Source organism: Toxotes jaculatrix, chromosome 7, assembly GCF_017976425.1.
Source record: "Toxotes jaculatrix isolate fToxJac2 chromosome 7, fToxJac2.pri, whole genome shotgun sequence".
Lineage (NCBI taxonomy): Eukaryota > Metazoa > Chordata > Actinopteri > Toxotidae > Toxotes > Toxotes jaculatrix.
This window is the reverse complement of record NC_054400.1, coordinates 1830822-1842830: the sequence shown is the minus strand read 5'-3', so window position 1 is coordinate 1842830 and position 12009 is coordinate 1830822. Positions and strand designations below refer to the sequence as shown.

At 43.9% G+C, this 12009-nt stretch overlaps 1 protein-coding gene across 1 annotated transcript; it reads left to right on the top strand.

Annotated features, from left to right (window-relative positions):
• The first annotated feature begins 3034 nt into the window (after positions 1-3034).
• slc25a25a (solute carrier family 25 member 25a) lies at positions 3035-11262 on the top strand. The gene is made up of 10 exons (XM_041042394.1): positions 3035-3267; positions 4972-5098; positions 5227-5314; positions 5437-5548; positions 7061-7219; positions 8064-8216; positions 8305-8412; positions 8504-8671; positions 9138-9288; positions 9707-11262. Exons 1-10 carry the CDS (start codon positions 3106-3108, stop codon positions 9889-9891), a joined length of 1413 nt encoding a protein of 470 aa, XP_040898328.1. The 5' UTR covers positions 3035-3105; the 3' UTR covers positions 9892-11262.
• Positions 11263-12009: the final 747 nt, after the last annotated feature.

The following is a 12009-nucleotide window of genomic DNA, read 5'->3' as shown; positions in this document are numbered from 1 at the left end:
TAACTTTATGATTCACCGACTGGATCAACTGATGATAGAGAACTTCCTGTTACCTGATGTGTCCCAGTGATAACTCATCAACACTCACAAAAACACCATAATCCAACCATAAAACTTCACCTTCTCCTCATCAGAGCAGCAGTGTCACTGTCAGACTGCGTCACTGAGATTCTCCTGTTGATGTTGAGGCCACGCCCCCTCACCTCTCACCTGTATCATCCTGTCAGATATGATCTGTTTGTCTGATCCAGCAGGTTAAAGTGCTGCTGAATCCTGTTTGTCACAGTTTGACCTGACTCTGTCGTAACAGTTATCGTTTACTTTCCTCTGTGTGACGCCAATGATTCGACAACAGGCAACAAACAACAGCCTCACTAACATGTTTGTGTTCACACTGGACTTTAACTGCAGTGTTGAAGGATCGCTGAGTTTGCACGCTGCTGTCACCACGGGTGTAAACATCTCCACATCTTTGAAAATATAGTTTAATGTTTGTCAAGGGTCAAAACAGAGAAATGAGACAAAACGATCTGAAAAAGTTTTAGAGTCTGTAAACGTGTTGTTTTTCAGTCTCGTCACAGACGTTCTTTTACCAATAATCACTTCAAGCAATTATCAGTATGAACCTTTGACAGTGACTGGAAAAGAAGCCTTCACCACTCTGCTTCATACTGCTTATTTTTGATTCTTTCTAAGACTCTGGGGATTTACAGCAAATCATTTTAGGGACAAGTGGTGCAATGAATGAATTATTATAATTATATTACAATGATCAGTCACTGTATTAATAAGTATTTGGACCAACTGAAGGTCCGATCACAGCTGCAGAAAAAAAAACACATCCTCAAACATTTTATTTAAACATTCAAGTTGTTTCTTTAGTTTGTTTAAAAATTTCTTACTTCACACATGATCAAGACTTTTTACTTTTTAACCCTGATTAGATTTAAAGTCAAGAGACTCACTTCTTGCAGTTTGAGGCTGTAAATAAATGAGAGTAAGTGGAGAAAGTAAGTGGACACCAAAACATTACAGACACAGGTTTTGATTAAGCATGTTCCAAAAACCATGAATGTTAATGTGCTGATAAGATGTGAAAAGATCTGTCAGGTTCTTCCACAACAAACAGGGAGAAACATTTTTTATGGACCTGCAGAAAAACAGCCCCCCACCCCCCTACTCCTCCACCCCCACCCCTGCCCCCACCCCCACCCACCCAGGACAAGTCCTGAAGTTAATAATAACTCACAAGATAATAATTTGTACACATAAGTCACATAACTTACCCACATGAGCAGGTCTAATCAGCCACATAACCCAGAACATGGGCATGTGGGGCCTTTGATTTACATTAATGCATCATGTTTAATAAGCTGAGCACATGTGTTGTATGTAAAATCAAAATGAAGAATAACTAAAGCTGTTAAATGAACGTGGTGGAGTTAAAGGTGGATGTGTAGATCGACTGAGGTAAAAAGAATCAAGACAGAGAAATACTCAGGTGAAGTTACTTCCCAGCAAACACAAACTTCTGACACAAAGTTTTTGGAACAGTATTAAGTATAATAAGTCACAGAACTGTGCACAGTCTAATAGTTAAGCCACATGCAGAGGAGTGTGTGTGTGTGTGTTGTATGTAAACCCAGACAGGATCAGCTGACAGCCTCGGGAGTTCAGCCACCAGCTCTTGGCGTTTCTTCAGCACCTTTTTTGGCTTTTGGCGCTCTCGTCCTTTTCCAAGTTTATTTCTGCCTCGGGCTGGTTTATAGGTTTGTCCCTGGAACAGACTCAGGTCTAAGTGCTGCACAGTCAGTGGCCAAATCAAATGATGCAATGGTGTCTGCAGCAGAGACATAACATAAAAGGAAAGACAACAAAATACAAGACTGAAGAAGTGAAGAGCAGAGGTTTCCTCCCAAAGCCTCAAGATAAAGAAAAAACTACAACTAAAACCAGTTGCAGTGCATGTGGTGGAAAACATGAGGGAACAAATGGACAGCTGGGTTTGCTAAAACCCAGCATAAAGGATCCATGATAAATGCTGGTTGTTATCAGTTTATTTCTTTTCTGATTTATTTTTAATACCTGCCTGTAAAACAAAAATCTACAGATGAAGTTACTTAGTTATAACTGACACATAAACCACATATTTTTTAAAATAGTTTTTCATGAAAAATAGTTAGAAATCATTGGTGATTTCCCAGAGGTCCCCAGTTTACAGTGTGTCAGTTTGTCTCTGTTAATTTGATCAGTTGCAGATTTCACTAAAGTGTAAAATAAGCTAAGGCTTTTTCTGTATCTTCAGCTAATGTTTTGACTGTGTCTTGCACAGACAGGATCGGTAGTGGCCCGACAACAAATGTTTGCCCCAGGACCCTCACCAGGTTCACCTGACCACACCTGAAAGTTACACCGACTGTATGTTTTAGTTTTACCTGTGTAAACTGGACAAATTGATGCCTGAAAATGGCTGGGTTTTGAAGACCGAGCTGAAGACTGAAGTTACTGCTCCAACTTTGTTTTACTGTTTTTTTCTTCTCATCGTCTCTTCACTTCATTTCTGCTGACAGAAGCTGGTTTAAGTTTTAAAAGTTGCTCTAAAGATAAAGACTTCAGAAGCAGAATCATTGGTCAGGTTAACACAGCGCTCCTGTTTTTCCCCAGCTGTGTGTTGCTGTTTATTTATTTATTTTTATGCGTTTGTGTCTTAGCTCCGTGCACATGTCCCGCCAAACAGCCCGTGTGTGCGCTTCAGCCACGGTTTAAAACAATGGAAAGAGCGGATTGGTCAATTTTTGACAAGCGAGATCGAAGGAGGAACGGGATTGGTCGACGATTCTCCGTTGTTTTACGTAACTGGGAGGCGGGGTCCAGCCGAGCCCATCAATGGGCGGCCGCTGCGATTGGCCAGTAGTAAAATGACGTTACGTTGCCGGTGGGTCGGCCAATGACGTGGCTCCATTCGTGGCAGGGGCGTGGCATTTTGACATTTTTTAGAAACCGGCGTTCCTTACCGGCATTTCAGTATCGTAGCGTGGAGGGAAGACACGCCGGTGTGCTATTTATTTATTTATTGTAGTTTCTTTTAAAATTTTCGAAGCCAACATGCTCGGCCTGTGCCTTTACGTCCCCGTGTCCAACTCAGACCCGGTTGAAGTGGAGTACTTTGAGTCTAACGGACTGCCGTCTGAGCTGAAGTCTCTCTTTAACAAACTGAGTGTGTTCCTTCCGTCTCAGGAGTTTTCAACCTACCAAAAATGGCGAAAGGTAAGAAAATTTACGTGAAGTTAACTTTTTATTGCCCTATATGACCGCTTTAGTATTTACTATTACCCACTTCTTTAAATCCCATTGCTGTAATCGTCACTAAAGCCTTTCTTTCCGGGCGCCGGAAGGATTAGCACGGTTTGGTGAAAAGCCTTACGACTAGGCCGCAGAAGTGACCGGCTTCCAGAAAAATCGCTCCCGTAATATTTATAACTGTTGTGAAAACTTTGTTGTGACTTTTGTTACTTAGAGTTAACATTATGTTTTTGTTAAATGTATTTGCTTTTCGTCCGCGCAGTCTAATTGCCATGGATTTTATAAACCGAAGTGAACCGGCGCGGGCTGTCTCATTCATTTTCCCGAGGAAATTCCACCCTAAAAAGGAATTCATGCTATTTGCACTTCATTCACGGCTGCTCCTGTCTGCAACTGTCTCCTTAAAGTGAAAACTAAAATCAGACTAATTACTGAACTCCTGAACTTCATTAAAAAAAAATCAGTTTAAAGTGTTAAATGTATAAGTATGGTCATTTTATATCAATTTTCACACATTGCAGTCATTTGCAAAATGCATAAATTGTGTGTCTGGACTAAGTATTGCTATGTATGCAGCTTTTGATTGTCACAGTGAAGTTATCTTATTACTTTGCACCTGTGCATGTGTCTTCCTGAAACCAGAAAACTGGTGAACTGAACCTTGGTTTTGTGCTGAACCCGCTGCACTGAACTGTGAGCCATGCTTCATCTGCAGTCAGTCAGACGCAGACACAGTGCTGACCTGAGTTTTTTCGACAGACATTATTTACTTTGGTGTGAGAGCTTCAGTTAGCATCTTATGCAAATGTCCCGTTTGTTGTCAGCGGAGCAGCTGCAGCACCAGCACTGGCTGGAGGAGTCCCTCAGCACAGAAATAGAAGGATGTAAATTCTTAAACTTGACAACACGACTTTCACCTTTAACCATGCTCTAAGTCACATGTGTGCACTTGTGCAGGTAGTTTCGTGTGAGCTGCAGAGGAGAGCAGAAATGTCCTGCAGAGTATCATTTCTCTGACAGTCATATGCCTGCGCTGTGGGCAGCGGGTCAGGTATCAGGTATCGGGCATCGCTGGCCAGCAGGCTGGAGGACTGCCGGTGTCCTTGTCTTGTTTTAGCACTGGAGGTCTGAGCTTAGACGAGATTAAAACAGTTGGCGGGTCGGCCTGCGGTTGAGGTCAAAGATAAACCTAGGTGTTACTACCTAATACCCCCCCCCTCCTCCGGTTCTGCAGAATCAGACGTCATTCCAGTCATTCAAGACGCCAAGAGCACCGTGGATCTGCAAATGGGTCACGATGCTGTTCTTTAGGGTCATGAAACACAAGCCAGGACACCTTTAAATCTCCAGTGTCATATCCAGGACCGTGGGACTGGCTGGCTGTTAGTTATTTGGCCTTTGGGTACACATTTTAGACATAGAGTACATTTCAGAACTTGCTGCCCATTTCTCAAGCGACTGTTCAGTTGTTTTGATGTGTCAGTGCACATGAAAATCACTGCCAGATGTCACCTGCTGCTGAAACCCATTAATACCAAATATGCTCATTTTATTCAATAAAATTTAATTCAAACTCCTTCGACAACCCTCATCATTCAAACTCTACTCTGTCTCCTTATCTGACTTGTGACAGAAGGTCTCATTGCCTGAATATTTATTTCCTTTCAGAAAACCTTAAAAGAGGAAGAAAATGACTCAGATGCACAGCTGGACTTTGAGGAGTTTGTTCACTATCTGCAAGACTATGAGAAAGACCTGAAGCTTGTGGTGAAAAGCCTTGACAGGAAGAATGCAGGTATGAGGCTCCTGCTGCGGATGTGCTGTGGTTTTGGTTTTGTTTCTGTTTCAGATGTGTCAGTATTCGTCTGGTTTCATCTTTCACTGTGAGAGACTTTTTCTTACGTGTCCTCGTTTCCTTTTAAGGCCACGTTGATCCCAAAGAGTTCATGCAGTCTCTTCACGACATCGGTGTGCATATCTCCCTGCAGCATGCGGAGAAAGCCCTTAAGAGGTAATTTCATTCATCCGTTTCATCCACTGAAACCTGAGATTGTTGGATTAAGTGGAGTCTGGGTCTTAATGTTGTGTGTTCTCTCTCTCTCTCTCTCTCTCTTTTTTTTTTTTTTTTTAAAGCATGGACAAGAACGGAATGATCACAATCACTAGTAAAGACTGGAGCAACTACCCAGTGGTGGAGAAGACTGAGAACATTCCTGAGATCATCCTTTACTGGAAACACTCCACGGTTAGTTCAACAGAATGAAGCCAAACCACAAACTCACCACAAAGGGGAACAGAGCTGTAACAATGGTCCTCCTGTACCACCACAGCCCAAACAGGGAAAAGCTAAATCAGTGGTCTGAATTCAATTGACAAAGCAAATGAAGAGGGAACTAAAAAATTCTGCTGTTGGTGTTGCGTAAAATTTCCGATGTCCTATTTTCACCCAGTCTTCGATTTGATAAGAGTATCAAGGCATCCGATAATGGTATCGCTCACGCTGACACTAATCAAAGTGCACAGGGTGTTGTACTTTCCTCCTGTCTGGGGGAGAGAAAAAAAACAGGTCAATTGAGACGCGAATTCCCAGAAAGACTCCGTCAGCACAAATTATGCGTCAGCAATTAAGCTCTGTTAGGCCATGAAAGGAGTTGCTCCCATTCTGGGAGGATTAGTTTGGAAGGATTTGCTAATTTGTCTGGCTGTTATGTAAAAGGAGCAGCAGTAAGTCAGAGTAGGTGGAAGCTTAAGTTAAACGGCACATCTCCCTCAGGAGGACAGTATGATCTTGGGTGATGTACAAGTTATTCCAACGCCGTGCCATCTAATGAGGCTGGCGGTCTCGACTTGGCACAGATGAGACACTGACCGGCTGAACCAGGGCCAAGAACAGAGCTGGAGGTACCACTCACAGCCGACCCGAAGAGAGAGGCCGCGATGGAACATGAGCTGCTGGATCGTTTCAGTTTGCAGAAATCAGATGATTGATGCTCTCCGCAGTTACAGGTTCAGCCACTGTGTCCCCGACTGACACTGAGACTCGGGGACACATCAGATAGCTAAAAGGAAGAGGCGGTTGATGCCCTCTGTGTGGGGTGGGGTAATAAATAGACTATTTTATTGACCCAATGAAATTATATAACGATGATGGAGCAAAAAGAAATTGAGGTTTCACAGAATAACATCTAAATAAAATTTAGAAATTAAATCTTTTTTTAAATTCAGACTCCTGACTCCCTAAAGGGGACCAGTCTTGGCACAGGTCCACATCTGTGGTTTATATAGATCCAGTTGTGAGCCTGCCCCCGCCCCCCGACCTAGATCATTTTGAAACATATCTCCTTGCTGACTCGCGCTCTTTGACCTTCGCCCGCGGAGCCTCGTGAAACTCTGTGGGGTTAACACTGTACAGTGCGTCTATGATTATCTACAGAAGCCAAATCCTGACCTGTGCTGCAGTGTCTGTAAAACAAACCCAGTCCACACAGTTTGACCTTTACTGCAGGGGACTGTGGTGACGCACATTCTGCTGTCACACAAGACCAGTGTCATGTGCCGCTAACAAGAAAAATGTTCAGAACAGTACACGTGCAGAGTTTTCAGGGTCCCCTGAACAGGGTGCTTAGTTAAGAATAGGAACACGAAATGACTGTTGCTGGTGAAGACAGACAAAAAAAACCCAAAGTGACCACACAACACTTGTGTTTCTCTAAATCTGCCGTGTATATCTAATCATTTCTGTCCGTCTTCCTGGCAGATCTTCGATGTGGGTGAGAACCTGATGGTGCCAGATGAGTTCACCACAGAGGAAAAACTGACTGGGATGTGGTGGAGGCACCTGGTCGCAGGTGGAGGAGCTGGAGCTGTTTCCAGGACTTGCACCGCTCCTCTGGACCGTCTCAAAGTCATGATGCAGGTGAGACACACACGTCCAAACCCAGTGTTCATGATCACAGGTAAAACTTTGAACGGGCTGGGAAATGAGTTTCCAGGCCTTCAGGAGTTTGGGAACTGGACAATATGTGGAGGAAGTTGTGGAAACTCTTATCTTACTTGCTGTTTGCTACAGTAGAAAATCATCGTCAGCTTGTGGGTCATGTGACCCAGTTGTCAGCTGAGCCACCGAAGCTAAAACTTAGAGTTGAGCTCTAAAAATCAATAAGGAATAAAGTGGAATAAGAAAATGTGAGTGAGAGTCCCCTGGAGGCCATGCTTGATCTGCTTTCGTAACGGGTACAGGTGGCACAATTAGCTATTCAAGTAGAAAGTTGAGTGATTGCCCAAGAGTGAGTTACTTAAATGCCATAAACAAGTTAATGGTTAATAGGCGGTGTGTAAGAGCGAGGGGTCAGAGTCCAGGGGCTGGTCATCTCCACAAAGCCGGGCCACACCAGCGACCAATGGCGACTCACGAATGGCTGCCACACCCTCTGCTGCGTAGTCTTCGCCGTCATTAATGGGCTAAAGGTTTAACGGCGTAGATTTGGGATCCGTGTCAACGGTCCTGATTTACGCAATGTGCAAAGTCGACTATGAAACGACCGCTTTGACTCCGAGCTCTATCGGTTTTTCAATTATGTGCCCTGTTTATTTTCCCATCAGTTAATTAAACAAACCTGACCCAGTTGGCTGAGTTTTTGGGGTGGCAGAAATCATGGCCTACATGGCACTGATCCCAAAAGGTAACATTTAACGGGTTCAGGGCTGTTCACAGTCGAATATTTCCATCTGACCGATCCTGTGTAATTCTTCTCTCTTAGGTTTATGGATCCCGAACCAACAACATGTGCATCATGAGCGGTTTGATGCAGATGATCAAGGAGGGTGGGATGAGGTCTCTGTGGCGAGGCAACGGTGTGAACATCATCAAAATCGCTCCGGAGTCGGCCCTCAAGTTCATGGCGTACGAGCAGGTATGAACAGTGGTGTCGCAGTGTGGGTTTACAAAGCTCCGTGCTCTCGATGTCCATTCGCTAATTCTTCCTCTGTTCCCTTCTCCAGATTAAACGTTTGATTGGCAGCGAGAAAGAGACTCTGAGCATCTTGGAGCGATTTGTTGCAGGATCTCTGGCTGGAGTGATCGCCCAGAGCACCATCTACCCCATGGAGGTGAGTATCGGCAGGAAAACCTTATTCAGGAGCTGTCTGGATTCCACAGCCAAACAGAACTGACGTCTTCTTTACCGAATCTGTCCCCCAGGTCCTGAAAACCCGTCTCGCTCTGAGGAAGACCGGACAGTACGCTGGCATCTCAGACTGCGCCAAGCAGATTTTTAGGAGAGAAGGACTCGGGGCGTTTTATAAAGGTTATATCCCCAACATGCTCGGCATCATCCCCTACGCGGGCATCGACCTGGCAGTGTATGAGGTGAGCAGCCGCGACTGTACCCACTCTTATTCTGTAAAACCCCCTTTGGATTTTATTTTTACTGTCTGTGCTTTTCTTGCATTCTTTGTCTTTAATTCACCAGCGTGAATAAACTCGGCACATACCTTTTACTTACTGTGACTCAGCTTTAATCCAAGCAAGAATGTTAATCTTTTGGCTGCAAGTTCAGCACATTTACACCGTTTTACTCGCTCTGATAAAACACACAAGTGTTAAATCAAATATAAAAGATGATGTTAAACACAAGAAAGTGTTTGTTCAGGAGGTATTTAAAAAACCAAGAGGCTGTGTCACCACAGCTACACAAACTCTGACTGGATTACGTAACGCAGTCTTATGACAGAGTGACGTACAGGGAGGAAAAGGGAGTGCAGCAGCAGCCGAAGACACAAAACACAGAAGAAAGAACCGGCCTTTTTTCTCATCTTGTGTTTTCCGCCCTCAGACGCTGAAGAACAGCTACCTGCAGCAGTACGGCACCAGCAGCACCGACCCCGGCGTCTTCGTCCTGCTGGCCTGTGGCACCGTGTCCAGCACCTGCGGTCAGCTCGCCAGCTATCCTCTGGCTCTGATCCGAACCCGCATGCAAGCACAAGGTGAGGCCTTCGCTCCCGATGAGGATGAAATGTTGAACACAGATACTGACTGTGCTCATACCAGAATTTATTGCATAGATCCGTATTCATTTGAAATGGAGAGTTAAAAAATTTTCTTAAAGAAGAAGCAGCTCCTTAAAGGACCACACTTATTTATGGAGGATGCCTCCCTCACTGTGGTCAGGGAGGGACACTCATATCAGGGACGGATCACATGAATCAGTAACTGTATTGGCCAATTAAAGGCCAAAGGTCATTCTTCATATGACCAGTTGCCAAGTTAAGGCTGCAGCTATTTTCTCAATTGATTATTGGGGGAAAAAGAAACAGCCAATCAGATCGTCTTGGAGCTCAGTGCGATGCCAGCACATGTTTATAATTTAATCTTAATGTAACCTGCTTTTATTCCATTTCACAGCTGCAACAGGGGGCAGCCAGCAGGTGACGATGACGGGTCTCTTCAGGCAGATCTTGCAGACCGAGGGCCCGACGGGGCTCTACAGAGGCCTGGCCCCCAACTTCCTTAAAGTGATCCCCGCCGTCAGCATCAGCTACGTGGTGTACGAGCACCTGAAGACGCAGCTGGGAGTGACCTCGCGCTGAAACTCACCCTCTCTTTGTCACGTGACCTCAAAGCTTAAATGTGACAAGTGACCCCCACCCAAACACACCACCACCACCACTACTACCCATCCCCCACCCATGCCCCACCCACCCCCATCCCTCTCTATAGCGGCTCATGCTAGGGAATCCCAGGGACCTTTTGGCCCCTCTGTGGGTTCGTGGAGCCATCTCATTCTGTGAATGTCAGCTGACAAGAAGACGAGAAAGGACAGTGAACGTTGGAAAGGTGGAGGATATGGACTCTGTGAGATCAGGTCGTCGGGATTATGACTGCTGCTATTTATATTTTAAGAGAAGTTGTATTGAGAAACGTGACGAGTGTGAGTGACTACAAATCAAGGACCAAATGTTTTTGCTCTTCCTGCCGTTTCGTGTTTTGGTGCCTGAGCAAACGTCCAGTTTTTTTTTTTTTTTTCATGTTGGTCTGAAATTGCAAGTCAGTCAGTTTAATCTACACCTCCAGCACTCTTGTTGAATAACTCTACTTAAAAAAAAGAAAAGAAGCTCCCATTCAGAGTAAATGGCAGATAAAGCATTAATAAGCTCTTGAAGAAGTTTTATTCTTTACCAGTTCTGCCTGTGAAATGATTGTGTCCCCAAATGAGAGGATTTTGCACATGTGAGTTTGGTCTCTCTCCACCTCTGTCCTGAATGAATGGACTGATTACAGGATTTTCTGAACGACTGACTGTGGAGTATTTATTTTCATCCATCCAGTATTTATTGTTTTTATTTTCTAGAAGGGAGAGGAGGTGTATAAAGCTGCATGTTTCCTGTCTGAAGAGCCAAATGTGTGATTGATAACAGTTTTAAAAATGCAGTGCGATTGTATTCAGGGTGGGAAATGAACACCAGACAGCAGCCTTAACGTGTGGCTAAAACACTAAATGTAGTTGTCTGGTGAACTGTTGAAAAGGGGGTTGTAGCTTGTTCTCATGAGTCACAGTGGCTGGTGTTTGCCCCAACTAAGTAATTTTTTTGTAGTTGCTCAAACAGCTTCAGGTTCTGTCTGTTAATGTGTGTAGATGTGTTTTTTTTTCTTTGCCCTTTAAAAAAAAAAAGTATAAGTATAAATGTCTTAATGTTCACCTCAGGTTTAAGGGCAGATTATTGCTTAATTCACAGAAGAGCACACGTGACATATATATATATTTTTGTTTCACAACATTTATACTTGGAAACCAAGGGCTTGAAAAAGATGAGCAACATAATGCACTTTAATCAAAGCTGGAAGGGCCTCTGAATGAATGTTGTACCAACCCAGGTATTAAGATTTAATTCTTTTTGTAAAGAATATGTTTTAGTGTTTTAATGGACCATTCTGATGCAAATAAATGCAAATTCTTGTCACATCTTGTCAGATGTCTTCCTTTCAGTGCACCATGACTCAGCCACAGTCTGCAGCAGCTGACCAGAGAAATCTAACTTAAAACACAGAGACTTTTCAGCTGCCTATTCTGGACTGAAATGTTTGCTAATCTGTGTTTGTGGAAATGTAAAATGCAGGTTTCAGATCTTACAGATCAGGGGACATCACATGTGACAGAGACAGAAGTGGAATTGGACTGGGGTTTTCTGATATTGCGAATGCTCAGAGGAAGCTTTCCCATTTCTACCACCATCCCATATGACATGAACACAATAATCCTGCCAAGCAGCTGTGCAGCCTCTCCAACACAGCAGTCAGCGCAATTTCATTTGTGTCTCTCTTTGAAAATTGAATCGAAGGCAACTGTCTGACGTCAGACTAGTGCGGACTAGATGCATACGAACTGATGAAGCCCCTTGGATAAGAGGCGAAACGTCTTCCCAGACAAACATATGTCCAGTTGCCTTCGATTCAATTTTCAAAGAGAGAACTATGACCTGGATGAATGAGAACATTCACAGACAATTTCATTTGTGGTGCTCAGCACTTAAGCATTACATTTCATTACAAACTAAACAGAAACCAAAACAGCGTCCCTGTTTCTCTGGGAGATCCACAGTTGTTCCATAGGGACATCTGTAGAAGTTCTAATAGTTATTTCTGTCTCAAAAAATGTGGAGGCAGAAATTACAGACCTGGATATCTCAAACAGAGCAAGGGTTTTCGTT